Below are 17,530 nucleotides of genomic sequence, written 5' to 3' on the forward strand. Positions count from 1 at the left end.
AAAAAGTGAAAGTATGTATCATCATAAAACTAGGAGGTCTGTTCAATAAAGTACATGGTGGGGGGAATAGGGTGAAAGATGAGGACCAAAAATGTTGTTTTGGATATTGTGAGTTTGAAATGCTTATCCAATTTTCAATTGAAGATATCAAGTAGATAAATGGCTATTGGTCTGGAGATCAGAACGACATTGGGAGTTAACATAGAAAGAGTATTTTAAATCACAGGAATAGATGAGGTTAGCTAGTGAGAAGTAAAAGTGAACAGATAATGAGCATTAAAGAATTAACTAAGAAAAAATATTTAACTTTGACAAAGATATTCAAAGTAGAGCAGCAAAATTAATCATTAAGATGAAACTAACACATCTAAATAAGGGAAGCATTAAAGTATTAATATCTTTCCTTTTAAAAATATGTGTGGAAGCACATACAGCCTTTTTAAAATCCCACTGTAGCATTCATGAAGTTATGAAATGAGCATAATTAAGTTTTGCAATCTTTTTAGTAAATTATTCAAAAAGTACAAAAGGTATATAGTTAGAACAATATTTCAGTATCTGACTAGTAAAGGGAGGTGGATAATGTACTATCACAGATGACTCATTAAGAAAATGAAAATGTCAAATCTTTTTACTCATTAATACTTGGGATAAATATTGACTAACATATTGCAGAAGTATGTCTACATTTTTACAAACTATACTATTTAGTCATAAACTAAATTCTTTCTGTATATATGCATTAAAGTAGTTCACTTCTAATACTTAATGAATCACAAAAATATATTAATTTTATAACTTCTATTACTTGACTAACAGCAGTTTGAAGTTACATAATGAAATATATAACTTTATAGGTCAGGGATTTAGCTCAGTGGTCCCATGCCTGCCTTGCAAGTGCAAGGTCCTGAGTTCGATGCCTGGTACTGGGAAAAAAGATATATATATATATATAAATAACTTTTTATTTTTCAAAAATATTTTCAAGGAGTAAGTACGTCATCATTTTGTAGGAAAGAATAGTAAAACCAGTAAAATGAATTAAAAGATACTGTTAAGAAGATGAAAAAGGTCACCTAGAAAACTCCTAATTCAAAGATGAAAATAAAAAACTGACAACGCAAATTATAATTGTAAGTAAATTTGTGAATTAAAAATAAAGGAGAACTCATTATTTCATGGGTAGGCATCAAACTGACAAAGCTACTCTTAACTGAGAGCCTATCTGAAGGCATTTCTATTTCCAAGTCATGGATGGATGGATGCAAATCCAGGTTCATTGCAGCAAGGATAACATTTAATTAGTATGGATCATATGTATTTATTTTATTCTCCTTCCTTATGCATACAAAGCTCAAAGCTAGGATGACCCAATTATTAGCTGTTGTTCCAGGAAGTTGTACTCTCTTAAGCACATCAAGATAGTGGGGTACATCAAATTCAAAACAAAGGGAATGTATGGGAAATAGTGAATATCTATAAAATCTGAGGTAAATGGTATCAGTGAGGAATAAATTGTTTTAAAGAGGTAAAAGAAAATAAAATTTTGAGAATAAATTTGATAACTACCCATTTTTGTATTTTAAATGTTTTCCATCTTATACGGCTTTCTGAAAAATAAAAATATTTGATAAACTGTATGTACATAGAAAAAGAAAATAATACTCAGGAGTAGACAAGTATTTCAGTTATATATAGAAATGCATAATATTCTGTCTTGAGAACATACTAAGTGGAAGAACTACAGGGAGATTTTGCTAGGACTGAAGAAATTTGTTGAAACAGAGAAACACTTTTACCTAGTAGGTGGTTCAGAAAGACAGATTAGTGTCAATCTGCCTATTCATGAGCTAATGTTAATATGAGGTAGTTATGCATTTTTGTCAATGCCCGAACCCTATGTGGAATTTAAGATATTAAATATTAAAAATCTATTATTACACTGACTCTTCTGAAGTGTACTTTCTTCAACCTTGTGAAATCCTAGGTTTTTAATAAATACAAAAGTGTCTTTGTATGAAAGGATACCTCTAGAAGAGACTTTTGTAAGCCTGCAGAACCTGTTATTTACTCAATGATATAACAGTAACCAGGACACATTACTAGTGTGCTGCTTTCAGTAGTAATTCTTAACTTCCCCCAGGAAGATCTGATTCCCACCAATGGGGATCATGAATATACTGTCTCTAACAGAGCATACGGACAAACTTAGCAATTAGCAAGTTAGCAATGGATATGAGTGGGAAGCAGTTATTAAACTGATTTCCACAAATTTTGATAAGAATATTATTAAAACACCTTAAAATAACTAATATAATTTTCAGATAAAGATCTTTAAGATGAGATAAAATTTGTCAATATCAAAAGCCTACTAATGCTACATGAATGGATAAACATCCTTGTAAAATATAACCCTTCACAGATTCAAATAATTAACGAACTCTTACTTCTTACTCTGAATTTTAAAACTTAATACCTACTCCAACTTTTGTACAAATCAAATATTTTTCCTGCAGTGTAGTCTTTTCCATATAACGAAGTATGATGCTTCATGAAAAACTCTCAGTGAATTAGTTGAGAAGGGGACGGCTATTAATACATAGTACACAATTATCAGTCTGTAACTGACTAATGTCCAATTATGTAATGAAGTGTTTCCCAGACATCTCCACAAGCTTCAAGAATTTATCCAACTATTCCAATATAGGTGTCTCATTCATCCTAGATCTATTAAATTAGAATCATCTCCATAGGTAATTTTGTTATGAAACCAGGATTGAGAGCTTTTTGATATATGAAGTAATCATAAATAAAAATGTTATATTTTTAATAATTATTCAATTTGGCACAACTTTAAAATAGGAAACAACTGCCATTTTTTGCCAGTTAATAACTGCTTAATTTATGCCAGACGCCTCTTTGGCGAACCTTCTTGAAACTCAATAAAGCATCCTGACATTTAGAAATAAAAGTATATATAGTTCAAATGAAATTTCCACTTCATCTTCCTTGAAACATTATGATTACCACAAATGCAGTCATTACTTTTTCCATCCTGTCTTGCATTCTTCTAGCTAACATTTAAAAACACGGATAAAAGAAAAAACTTAGAAATTATTATATTCTTTAACATCACCAATAAACAAGAAAACATGAACACTAGATGATTTTTGACCATTAAAGAAAGGTTATAGGTCTCTTATCACCTTAGATTTCTTTACTAATACGGTACAAACACTATTCTAGGTCAATTTACATGGATCTCACTTTTACATTTAGTAGCTTTACCACATGATATTCTAAATATGATAATTTATTCAACCACTTTTCGGTTTGTGGGCAAACTGTTCCCCAAATTCTACCAGTGTAAAAATGCCATAATACACACTTTAAAGCTGCATTCCCATGTGTTGGTGCATTAAGTTTTACAGGATAGGTCTCAAAATGATAATATTATACCAGTTGCTACTCTGTCATTGTATGAGAATGCTTATTTTCTGTATCCTTGGTGGGAGTTTTAATTTCTGTGCATACTCATGAACATATTAATTCTTGCATTTCAAATATGTGTATTATATATACATACACATAAAAATGTGTCTGGTAAAAAATACTTGATCTTGAGTTATTGAGTCCTATTTTCCAAATGCTGATGAAGTTAAACAGGCTTTTACATGTTTGTTGGCCATTCACATTCCCTTCTCTGAAAAGTAGCTTTCCATAAATTTTACACATTTTTAATTGGGTTGTTGGTTCATAGTAATCTAGAATTTCATTGTATAGTAGAGATAGTAATTAATTGTCATATGTGTTCACATATTTTTCTAGAGATATTGTCAGTGCTTATTAATATTGTCTTCTGCAATACTAAAATATCAAACATTTACATAGTCAACTATGCTAACCCATTACTTCACGATCTGGATTTCATTCTTGCTTAAAAGCCATCCTCAATTTGATTTCACACATTACTATCAAATATAGTCTTGTAGTTTTAATTATGAATGTTTTGTAATTTATTTGTGTATTGTTGGAGATGGAGTTATGATTTTCTTTCTGATGGATAATGAAGTATACCAGCATCATTTATCAAAATATTATTCTCTAACATGAATTAAAATGACACTTATGTATTACTTTGGTTTTTTGTTGTTTTTTGGAGTTTTTTTGGTACCAGGGATCAAACTTGGGACCTTGCGCTTGTGAGCCAGGCGGCAGAACCGCTGAGCTAAATCCCCAGCCCCCTTATGTATTACTTTGGACCAGGCAGTTTTCTAAATGTTTATCCTGTACAGGTTTACTAAAGCATCATGACAACTCTACAAGGAAGACACTGTTATTATTTACATTTTACAATGAAAACACATGCCTCACAATAGTGAGGAATTAAATTTCCATTGGTGTAAACTGGACCTGCTGGAGTGGGTTCTTTCTCTCCTGTCTCTTCTGTGAGGACACAGTGCTAGTCCTTTTTTTTCTAGCCCTTCTACCTTCTGCCATCTGATGAGGCAGTTAAGAAAGCTCTCTTCAGATGCTGGCATTTTGCCTTAGATTTTGTAGCCTCTGAATCTATGAAAATTTTCTCTTCTTTATAAATTAGCATTTCAGATATTCTGTTATAGCAACACAAAACAGATGAAGACAATGGAAAGCCAGTCTCTGACTAGATACATAACTTCTGTAGATGTCAGCATATAAAAGCCAAGGGATGCTATGGAGAAAAAGCATATACTAGAAGAAGTCTCCAGTATCAAGACCTGGAGCACGCCACCAAAAAGCAGATAGGGATAGGAGGAGGAACTGGCAAATGACTCTGAGAAGTAACGCATCAAGGAGCAGGACAAAAACTAAGAGCGTGTAATATCCTGGAAGCCAAATAAAGAAGGTACACTGAAGAAGTGGAAGTAATAAATTGTGAAGAACACTGTTACTAGGTGAGGCAACAAATGGACTGAGAAGAGGCACCTAAATAGTAATGTCATGACTGATGACCTTGGGAAATAGTTTTGGTGGAACAGTGGAAACAAAAACTTTACTACAGTAGACTTAAGAACAGAAGCGAGAAATCAGAAAACAGAGTATAGATAATAGTTAAGTGAGAATTGCTTAAAAAAGACTAAAACAAAAAAAAAAGCATTAGCTGTGGTTTAAGTGAGATTAAAGGAGATTATTTCATCTTTTGGGATGAGAGAAAAACAAATATTTGTATGCTGACTGGAATGCTCTTATAAAAAGTAAAAACTTGACAGGTAAAGGAGAGAGAAGGCAGAATTGCTGAAAGGATCCCTTATTAAAGGAAAAGAATAAGATTTAATGTACAACTGAAATGACTCATTTTAGATAGAAGCAGAAAAACTGTCTATGGTTACAGACAGAAAGGGAGAATACTGGATATACACGCTGGTCCATTAAGTACCACTTGCTGTCAGTTTGGGGAACCTCTCTTGATTGCTTCAGTTTTTTCAATAAAGTGAAAAAAAGTAAGGTCATTAGGTCAAAGAGAGGGAAGAACAAGAGATATTGGGGGGTGTGTCAGGAAGATTCTCAGATAGCACCCATTATCTGTACCTCCTCTTGTTATACTTCATATTCCTGTCCCCTTGAGTTTAAGTGGAACCCATGACTTGCTAATAACTCACAAAATATGGGACAAATGATGAGATATCATCACTGCATTTAGCAAAGAAGGTGAGCAAGATGAGCTTCAAGAAAAAAGACTCCATCTTGCTAGCACACAATAGAGAGAGTTTCTGGTCTTGAAGGGGCAAACTGTCAAGCTACGACTATGGATGTCTCCTCTAGCATCTAAAGTCAACCTCTAGTCAATAGCCAGTAAGAAGTCCTGGGCCTTAGCCAAACAGCTACAAGGAACTGAATTCTGCCAACAACCAAGATGCATGGAGAAGCGGATTAGTCCCTAGTAAAGGCCCAATGTGAGATACAGCCAGCATACTGACTGCAGTGTGAGAGACTAGGAGAAGAGAACTCAGGCTGTGTGGCTCAAGTAGTGTCTGAACACCTGACCTACAGAAACTGTGAGAAAATAAACAGATGATGTCTACACCTTAAATTTGTAGTGATTTGATATAAAGCAACAAAAACTAATATAGGGGTTGAAAAGAGAAGAACTTAAGAAAATGTCACTAAGAAACCAAATGGGCTTATGATCATGAATTTAAAAGTTTTACCAGTCAGTTTTAGTCATGTTTTTCTGCAAACATAACAAGGGTAGTATAAATGAATCACCTATTTGAATGTGTTTTATATATTTTGATAAGCATTTTTTATATAATTTCAAATTTTCAGCCAAGAAATATATATAAAACACATATTCTGAAATCTTTTTTTCTTTTCCTAAAATTTGAGAAAAATTCCTTGAGTGTTAACAGCCAGAAACCTAATGTTAATTAGGAATTTACTGGAATTTACTTTTGCCAGCACTGATTTGGTTTAAAAACCATTCTGTTGAATCTTAGTGAAATGAATAAGTAATTCAATATTAACAACTTAAAATTCACTGAAAGCTAGTGATTGTTTTTAAATGTTTGTTTTTAGAGTTTAAACATGATCCTTTAAAGAATTCAATTTTTACATTTACTTCATATATAAAATTGCTTATATAAAAATTTCAAGCTTGTATCTTACAATATAAAACACAAACAAAAGAGAAGTTGTAAAATCATTAGCTCTGCAGACATTTCTTTCCTCAATATTGATTATTTACATGTTAAAAAAAATGTATTTGCTAGAGGGGACCAAAGGAAAGAGGAATATATGTATGTAGAAATCTGTCAAAATGAAACCCATTAGTCTTTAAAAACTAATATGCACAAATAGAAATGTAAAAGAAAATAAATAAAAGTCTATTTTAATTATAAAAAGTTTAAGATTATTATATTACAACATTTTCCTATTGTGCTTACACTTACAGAATTAAGTCAACATAGTGAAACTACATTAATTAGAACTATTCACAAGAAACCACTGTGAGCTTTAAAGTCTACATGAACAACAAAACATAGATCTCCTACTGTCATACCACATGAATGGAATCTATTGGGAAATACTGTAGAGAATAATCACAAACTACTAACAACATAATGGTTGATGATAACTACAGGTCTTTCAATGAATTAAAGATTTTGTTTTCTTCGTTTAAATCTTCCTTCATGTTATCCGGAGATAGTATGCTTCTTTGTATAAGAACAAAAGAAAACAGAGCTATAAATAACAAAGTGAGCACAGTAAACAGAACATAAAATCACAAATGACTTATTTCAAGTTAACAAAATGTTAGATTTGGTAGAGGTCAATGTAGTAACATTTAGAGGGTAAAATAAAGTAAGAATAAATTTAACGTGTATAATCAGCCTTTTAAGACATTGTTTTATGAAAATTCACATGGTCATATGAAATAAATGAAAACAAATCTAACTTCAGAGACAAAATTATTAAGATGGCTTTTTTCTAGATGCAGAATTTTTACTTTTTACTTAAAAATAATTCATTTTATTTTTACTGCTGTTGTGCTCATTTGTCATGTTTTGTTTAGAAACAAAATAATGAAGTACAAGAGAAACATTTAATATACAATTATTTTCTCAGTATTTTTATATCATAAAATTAAAGCTCATGTGAAAAATAGGATATGTAGAGTGAATAACATACATACATTTTTTTAACTTCATGTATACATAATACAAGCTTGGTTCTCAATTTATGTAGTACCAATTGGTTAAAACATAAAAGTTGGATTTTATCACTAGAGATGTGTACTTTATTCACCAATTTATTAAGGCCAAAATATGAGCACTATAAGCACTTTTGTTTGAAAGGGATATCACTTTATAAAACAAAAACCAAACTCCTACTGTAGAATAACTACCTAGTTTTGTTTCAAGTTATTCTAATAATTTTTTTGCTGAGGTTACAAATGCATTGGAATGAACAAGTGAGCAAAATAATTCTGATAGTCTTATATTAAATATGATGCAAAAGCCACATTTAATATATGTAGTAAATATAGTTCAATGTTGATAATTATTAAGTCAGCTAGTCAAAATATATTAAAAAGATAAACTTCTGTTTGATATTTAAATATTATCACAAGGGCTTGTATTAGTAAACAAAATGGAAAGAAAGAATATAACATTTCTTACCTAAATGAAACTCAACTCAGACAAAATGAAAATGTGTTTAATCATTTTAATAAATATTATTCAACATTTACATATTTGAAGAATGACCTACAAGTTCTCAGTAGCACAACAATCATCAAATCAAATTAAGAAAATGTATTTTAAATTATAAAGTTGCCACTCTATCAATAAAAATGTTTAGAATTTCTTAAGCACTAAAAAAAATCAAACTCCTGAGTTGTTAAACAGTATTAAAATATCACAAGTATCAACTTTAGTTATCTTTGGATTGGTAAAATGCTTCTCATGGATATTATTTATATAGTAAGATATGTCTCGAATAAAATTGCATTCACTTTTAAAGATATACCTTTGCTCAATTATCCATTTTTACATATATGATATTCATAATTTACATATCAAAAATTCTAGGAAGACACATTAAGGGTGATTAAAACACCAACTCAATAAATAATACTCGGCACTTTATACATCATAATTTTAAAGGAAAAATTCCCAATAGTAGTATTGTTCTCATAGTCTACCATTTGTTTTTCTTTTTGGGTTAAGTAATAAAAATGTACATAATCTATACTTCTTCCTATACTTAGAAGTAACCTACATTTCTTCCTCAGGTTATTTGGAATCTGATCATGGTGCATATATGTGAATGAACGAATAAATCCTTAACCCACCATTATCATTTTCTCCAGTTTGCAGGCAATCACCCGTGAAAAGTATGGTGTAGATGATAGGATGATACTGTACCTGATTAGCTCTGGAGGTGGTCATGGGATCAGATGGAGAGGACTTGGTGGTAGTTGGGGAAGATGGCAATGTCTGGGAACAAAGCAGTTCAGGAGCAAATCAACCTTTATAAGCCTTAAACTGATTATTAAATAAAACAAAAATAAAATAAAATGTAATATAACGAGAACAAAATCCTATGAACAAAGTTTTCTCCTATTCATTTAAATTTAATGGAATTTAAGATCAATTAAGTAACTAATGCAGGTAAATATGCATGCATAAGCATGTAAAAATAAATCCATGACTTGAAATCATGATGGTGACTGATAAAAACTTACATGAGTACTAGAGATATCCTGACCATATTCATGAATAGTAGTCTCATTTCTTTCCCTCAGTTTTCTTGGGGAAAAGAGATGTCACAAAGAAAAATTCAGGAAGTTCAATGAATAAAACTTAAAGAGTCATTTTCCTATCAATGAATACAGTCGGAGATTTGAAGAAGTGGTGAAATGAAGTTTACTTTGGCATAAAAGTATCCACCTACTTAATATGTTGAACATCACCAACAAGTTGATTCCACATGAATTTAGGGATCCATACATAAAAGCAATTAAATTTGCAGTTCTGAGTTCTTAATATCACATTATCTTCTAAAATATTAATTTTTAATAAATTTAGAGCCCGTCTGAAAATGTAAACATTAACCTCAAATTAATAAACAAGTAACTAATAGTATTCTAAAAATTACTAAAATATTTGTATCATTTATGTTAAAACAATAAATTTAATATAGATGAGTATATATTATATTGTAGCAGCATCAGCCTGTGTTGAAAATAATAAAAAAAAGCATATTTATTGGCTCATTTCTAAACACATATACATTCTATATAAAACATATTGTGTAAGATCATATATATTTGTTGAGTAATTCATTAATATATTTAAAAGACATTATGTCTAACAGAGTAAACTTAAAACATAAGATGCTAAGATTTTTTTCTTATATACAAAGTATATCATATGTTCGTATAGCAAAATGACATTGCTTAAGTAGTATCCTCAATTAAAAAATACTTATCAACAGGCAAAATTGGGCAGGTTTTTAGTGTAGAGACACAATTCTATATGGGGTTTCTTTTCTACCTTGATATATATGAGCAAAAGCATAGCTTTAAAGGTTCAGCAGTGTGAAAAAAAAGTAGATGAAATTGTTGGAAGTTATATTTTTGTATTTGAGATTTCAACAGTCTTAATTTAGGTAAAATAAACCAATTAAGATGGAAAGATAGGTTTAGAAATTCAGAGGCTTCTGGTTAATTTACTGTCTTCCAGCTAAAAAGGAGGACTGGTTTTAGCATAAGATCATGTTTCAGATAGTTTCTTCAAAATATTTCTTATTCTTAACACCAAAGATAATTTGCGGAAAGCTACATTTAATGGTGAGTCAAATCAAGATTCCCCAAATCATACAAACAAGGGAAAAAGGATCCAAAGTCAGAGATAAAACTTCATTAAATTTTTTAAAGTTTCAAATGTTTTATTTTCTATTTTTGCTTTTTGTAATAAATTCTTGCTATTTCTGCAGATAGACTTTATTTCAGTCACAAAAAATTTCCATGAGTATTTTTGTTTCCATGCAATACAGTGCTGTGGTATATGCTGATTATTTTATGCTACTCTTGTGCTCTATGCATTAAAATGTAAAGGTTTTATTTTCCCACCGTTGGTTTAACCATTACTATATATAGTATTCTGGGAAAAGTTAACATCCATTTAAAAATCTGTTCTGTACTAATCTTAGATTAGTATTGAGGGCATTAACATAGAGGCCATTTCTCCCAATGTAGATTAAAATACGAGTTCAATACCTGCTAGAAGCCCAAGGTTCCACCTGTAAAATCAACTTGAAGTACTCTGTATTCGCTATGACAATCACGTTTTCCTGGATATAAAATTTCATCAAAGTCTTTAAAAATATAAAAGATCTATATGTAAAAAGTAGAATTGTCAAGTAATTTAGGATTTGTAATAACTTAGATTAAAATTATTGATTCATTTTGCATTCTCTTTCTTTTAAATGTCATATACATGAAATACTGAACATGTATTAATAATTGATACAATTTACATTCATCAAAATTATTAAATTCTGATGCTTTTTTCCTTACAATATATTTATACTTCTACAAAATATTATGTTTTAAATAAAGGTTTGATTATTAAATATCATAATCTGATGTTACATTTTAATACTGTAAACAGTTAAAATCACATAAATTTGGACTCGTAAGGATGAGACTGTTGAAATATCTCAGAAAAATTGTCTTTAAATATATTTGTTTGGCTTAAATTGCTAAAATACTAATGAAATTGTGACACATTTTCTAATTATTCACATAGATATTTCTAAGAATAAAGTCTCTTCCTTTTACAAACTTAATTTATAACGATAAAGACATTCCAGAAAGTTTTCAATTCAATTTTTTTAAATATTAGGAAGAAAAATTGTTCTCATAAACAGATAAATTAAAATATATTAAAGTAATTATCTTCAATTTAAAACCTTCTATTAATTAGACAAATGCAGCAGTTCTGATAAATGTTCTCAACTACACAGAAAAATGGAAGAAAAAAGTCCATAGAAATGTTTCAAAGTACAATATAAATGAATATTTGTTTCCTAAATATTTTATTAGCAAAAATTTTATATCTTTTCACTGTGCAGAATTAAAGTTTAGTAGTTTCAAGTTAATACCATTTACTAAAATTTCTGTTACACATCATGTAGATGTAATTAACTATATATATATGACATCAATACACTGATATAGTTATAATAACATTTACAAAGTACACATTCCTCTAATTTTTTGTAAATTTTCACACAGTGACTATGAAGGACACTGTCATTTTTAAGACCAGTTCCCCTTCCATTTGGAAAGGTATTTTTTATATACAAAATGAGTGGCTGCTTAAGAGTTCCTCAAACATTGAAAGCAAATTACTTATTGCAAAGAAAAATTGAAGTACTTCAATGATTCTAAAATAGCAGATCCTTTGAACTATGAAATAGTTTTTTTTAAATGAAGGTTTTAGTAATAGTCCTTTAGTTAAATGTAGATGCTACTAGGCTTTCTGTAATAAATAAAAAAGTTACAGCAAATTATAAGATAAAGTCTTGTTAAGATGTGACAATGTTGTTGGAGTAGAGACTACTACATAAATAAATGATTAATAAATATAGTTTGCCCTCAAGCAAGTCTAAAGTTGTAAATGTGAAGAATCTCTTATATTTACAAGTATAATGACAACAGCAATGAACAAATCTTAATTTAATTCAGAATCTACTATTAGCTAATAATACTCAAGTCATAACCTCCCCTGATCCTTATTTAGAGTTAATCCTATATATTGCTGCATACAAAATATATAAAATATTTAATATGTAGCTATCACCTTCAGTTGATCATTCTTGACAACTATCTTCCCTTTCTTCAAATATCCGAACTATCTTCCGACATCTGAACTAGTCCATTCAAGTTCTCCTTCCCTATCAATAGCTTTTCCTACATGTACCCATAAAGTCTATTGGGACTTTTAGCACACAAGACCAAAATGCAAAGATGCCTTCATTGTTTCCATAACCTTTAAGATAAATTAAGACCTCTTTTGGAATACATTGGGAATAATCTGTAGTCTACAGGAAATTCCGAGTCAGACATCCAAGTATCTGCATTATCTGGCTCCATCTTCCCTACTTAACACTAATTTTCTCTAAATTCCAACACAAATGCTATAATTCTGTTAAGACAGACTTCTTATTATTCAAATTATATGATATCCTTTCCCACAAATCCATGTTGTTTCACCTTCCTAAAATAAATACTTTTCTTTTAATTAGGTAAGTCTTGCACAATTTTCAAAGTCCCATTCCAGTCTTTGCTTATTTTGTAAGACTATTTACTGCCACTGTAGCCTACACGTCTTTCACGTGCTTCTTAAATCATTTATATTGAAGTTTTGATATATATGTAGTTTTCCATTTTTATAAGTTATTTTAAACACAGATACCACCAAACTAGTCTTCAAGGGAAAAGGTTATAATTAAATATATGTTGTAATACCTAGGCATTTCATGACTGAATGAATGAATAATGAATACACAAATTAACAACTGTGATTTTTGCTATTTGTTCATAATGGAAATAAAATACTTCTGGCTAAATGATAGTGTTTTTCATATCTTAATTTGACTTTTTGAAAAGCAGGACAATTCTTGAAATGCTTTTAGCAACCTCTTTCCTAATAAAAATTTTCTTTAAAAAATTCTGAATTATAATATGACATCCAATATCTAAATTTGGATCTAAGGCTATCCTGCTAGATTTCATTATTCTACTACACAAAAGACCTGTGAGACCAGTATGCCCTACATTCCTAAGAAATTATATTTATTTGAGGACTCATTTAATAAATAATGGTAGGTTTTATTTGGAAACAATATTATAATTCACATAAAGCTTACTCATTTCGAACTATCTTAATAATACAATTCAGAATATAATAGCTTATTAAATTTTGTAACAGATGTAAAATCCTAACATTTATAATCTTATTTGTTTAGAACTAAAGCATAATTTTAATAAGAAAACTTTAAAATTCTCAATTCTAATAAACAATGGACAAATGTAATAACTGAACCACTAATAAAATCCATAATTTCATATTCAGGAAGAATTTATTTCTATGGAGAAATCAAGAGTTTTATGGATCCAGCAGTTTTTGAAAGTAGGTTTATCCTTTAAATAATCATATCTTGAATAAAATTGGTAATAAATAAAGGTTTTAAAATTTTTTGTTTTTGAGGTGCTGGGAATGGAACCCAGGACCTTGTGCATACTGAGCAAGTGTTCTACCATGAAGCTACATCTCTAGCCCAGAAATTATTATTTTTATTATTTTGTTTTTTTGAGATAGAGTCTCACAAATGCAGTCCAGGCCAGCTTTGAACGCACTAGGTAGGCCAGGCTGGCCCAGAACTTGTTAACATGACCAACTCATTAGTTTCTGGGGGGAGGGTTGGGGGTGGGGGGTTTTGCTGGGGATGGAACACAGGGCCTAGCACATTCTAAATGCTCTACCTCTGTGCTATATCTTTAGGCCTCCAGGTCAATTTTTTTAAAAAACTACATTTAGGACTAAAGCTAAAAGCAAATGCAAATCTTATTTCATTTATTAAGAGAAAAAATATCTTTTAACAAATATTTTTATTATGTCTTTGTATTAAAATTTAAAACAAACATTGAATAAAATGTTTTTATCTGTTTTATGGAAAAATGATTTATTTTACAAATAATACTTTATACTGCATAACCTGGATATCTTCAGAAATCAGATCACCATCTGTATTTATAGACCTGACTTATTACTTAATGCTCTGGTAACAAGTACTGTATTGGTGAACTGGATACCTAGAAAGTAAGAGAATCCTAAACTTAAAGTATAAAAACCAGTTAATCTATAATACATTAGATATATATTCTATTTCTTTTCTAGATATATCAAGTAAATTTTTCAGTTTTTGAATTACAAAGAAAGTATTTAAGCATTAAATATGTTGCCCTATTAGATGCAGTGTTGTCTTTTCATAAATCCTGTTAAATGATATGGTACTTTATATGCATTACTGACTATATGAAAAAATAAAATAGTCAACAATAGTTTTAATCCATAATACTAACGAGGTTTAAAAATGAATGCAAATACACAAACTTCGATCAGTCAATATTAATTTTAACATTTCTCTTGAATGTAAATAACATTATGCAAAAAATGCAAAAAAAATCAAACCTTTAAAAATTCTAGTCCTTATAAATCTACACTGGCAATAGTATGGCAGTCAGTAAGTCTCATATTTCCCTAATTAAAGTTATAAAGTTTTGACAATGATTCACAGACTATCATTTGGTGGTACTAGCTATTTGCTCTTACAAAAAATCAATTCATCACATAACCTGAATATATTGCCAGTGATATCATACTACCAAAACTACATTTTATGTTTTACTTTAAAAAAAATCAAGATGTTCACACCTATATGAAGTATCTGAACTTTCTCACAGATGTTACAAAAAAAAAAAGGAAAGTAATTGGCTGGATTAAGGTAGAAAGTCAGAAGACTGTGTACTTCAGTGCTTATTCTGTAAATCCTTAGTCCCATATGATTTTAACCCAGAGGTCTTTAACTAGAAATATAGATTTAAGAATCTGGAAGTCCCAATATTACTTTTGAGTAATCATTCCTTTAAATTAGTCTTTGTATTCACCTACCATAGACAAAAACAAACACATCAAAACTATTGAATGGCTGGGAAGAATAAAAAATCCACTAATAATTACCACTTTGAAATATTTTATATACTGCCATTGAAAAAATTCCTAGAAAAGTTATGAAAATTATATAAATTGAACCATTTAACCCTGACAAAGTATCATATGTAAGATTTTATATAGAGTAAGAACTAATTACTCAGGATTTAAACATGGAAGAATTTTAAAAAGAGAATTAACAGAAAACTGATTATTAGTTATAATTTGAAAATATCTAATTATTAATGTTTATATTTATATACAAATTAGTATATTTACCTATATATAGGTAACACTGGTTGGTATAATTTTTTCAATTCAGAAACATGAAATTAATAAGATTTTGAACTATATTTCAAATTTATTACAGTGAACATAAATATTCTTGAATTAATTAAGAATAATACATTTCTTCTTAAAGCATAGTCTGTTGGTAGTAAAACTAAATCACAAATTAGAAGGTTAATTATAAAATGGCAAAGGCAGAAACAATAATTGTGAGCACAAAGTATTAAACAAATGCGTAGATTTAAAATTGTTTATACTGGAAATATCTGTCATATTTAAGATTATAATGTCATTTTCCCTACATCATGTTAACCATTAGTCTTAAAAATTTACATTGGATTGTATCAAGTAAATATTTTTTTTTACAAAAAACCCCCATACATTAAAAATCAACATTGGTCCTTTACGACATATATGTAAATACTATAAAAGTTATACAAAGCATAATAGCTGATTTCTAACAAAGGACTGAATGCTAGTTACAAAAATTATACAGATTTTTGATAAAAATGTTGAACAAGACAATTAACAAAACAGGAGTCTATAGGCAAAATAACTACAGTACATATATCACTAAAAATTGGGTACTGGAAATTTTGAGGATATGGTTTCATTTCAATTTTTAAACTTAAAAAAAACTGATATGATTTAAAATAGATTAAGTTCCTATAAGTGAAAAAATCTGTAAGTTTAAAAAGGGCAATCATGAGTCACATGAGTGCTCATCAATGTAATAATAATAAGGGCGTAATTCAATTAATATGTAAATTTATCAGTCGAAGGAAAATACCTTCATAGCCTTTAAATAACTAAATAATATCTGCTGTGTTTTTAATATGCTTGAAAAAAAACTTTAAGGCTTCTTTTGTAAGGAACATGTTAGAAACTATGCTGTGGAATTTTTCTTTGATTTCCCAACTAAACACTCACTTGTTTGATGCGATCTGGGTTAACGGTGGTCTGGGGTTGTAGAATGCTGACTGGTTCTGTCTTGGCCACATTTTGGGGCATTTCTCGAATTTTTTCTGCAATGAATCCATGGACTGCATTCAGTGCTTCAACTGTTCCCTGGATCAAGCACACTCGCTCAGTAGTACCTGTAGACAGAAGATTAATTTTCAGCAAACATTCCTTCACGTTTGCATTTTTAAAAATTATACAAAAGAACACTATAATCCCAATAAAATAATGTAAAAGGTAGGGCTCTAAATATATATCCCTTTTTAGCATTTTTATTCATTTTTTTCTTATTGTTGCAGTTTCAAAAGGAGTGTTTGGATTCTAGCAGAACCAGAGATGCAGAGAAGTTGAGTATATTATGGATTCATTGATATAATTTAAAAATGCAGTTTCATTTCAAGGACTTAGAAATTGGTGACACAGAGGTGACAATCTATGAACCTATTTTTCAAAAAGCTTATTCTTTATAGATTAAAAACACCAACCCAATAAACATAAGAGAATATCATTTGAAAAACAAAGAAGTACTATAATGGGTAGCATAGTGGGTTTAGTAGATAAATGTCTAAATTTATAACACCTTCTACTCATTTACCATGCTCTTTTAATTACAGCAATAGTCACTATTTGATATTTACTTTTTCACTAGAATGAAAGCTTCATGTGGTCAATTAATTAGTTTTGCTTTGTGCTGTAGTATCTCCACAGCCTACTACAGTCTGTGGCACATTAATATGTACACAATAAATATTTCCTCAGTAAATGAATCAATGTTCTCTACTGATGAAATAATTTTAAGGAACGACAGAACATCAGGATTAAAGGGGTATTTTAAAGTTTATGAAATTTCAAATTCATGAACAGTTGATAAAAATAATACTAATGGCATTCATTTCTTATTAAATAGAAAAAATGTAGACAGGGCTAAAATGAAATTGGCAGGGTCATTTACATAGATTCCATAATCGAGTATGATTTACAGATACACATTAAAGCAAAGAAAATAAGTGATTAGTTTT

The 17,530-nt window shown here is 29.7% G+C and overlaps 1 protein-coding gene across 9 annotated transcripts in view; it reads right to left on the bottom strand.

Moving 5' to 3' along the window:
- Nucleotides 1–17,530, bottom strand: part of Nova1 (NOVA alternative splicing regulator 1) — a 143,349-nt gene that overhangs the window by 10,313 nt on the left and 115,506 nt on the right. For 7 of the 9 annotated variants that reach the window (XM_004864052.4, XM_004864055.4, XM_087197046.1 and 4 more), the window contains 2 exons: nucleotides 16,482–16,648; nucleotides 8,907–8,978 (listed from right to left, as the gene is read on the bottom strand). In XM_004864052.4, the coding sequence (XP_004864109.1) occupies nucleotides 8,907–8,978; nucleotides 16,482–16,648 (239 nt within the window). The remainder of the gene's footprint in view (nucleotides 1–8,906; nucleotides 8,979–16,481; nucleotides 16,649–17,530) is intronic. The other 2 variants (XM_004864054.4, XM_087197048.1) reach the window with 1 other exon arrangement.

The sequence above is a fragment of the Heterocephalus glaber genome, unplaced genomic scaffold (genome assembly GCF_053883595.1).
Source record: "Heterocephalus glaber isolate CG9 unplaced genomic scaffold, H.glaber_assembly_v1.0 deba00001662, whole genome shotgun sequence".
Taxonomy (NCBI): domain Eukaryota; kingdom Metazoa; phylum Chordata; class Mammalia; order Rodentia; family Bathyergidae; genus Heterocephalus; species Heterocephalus glaber.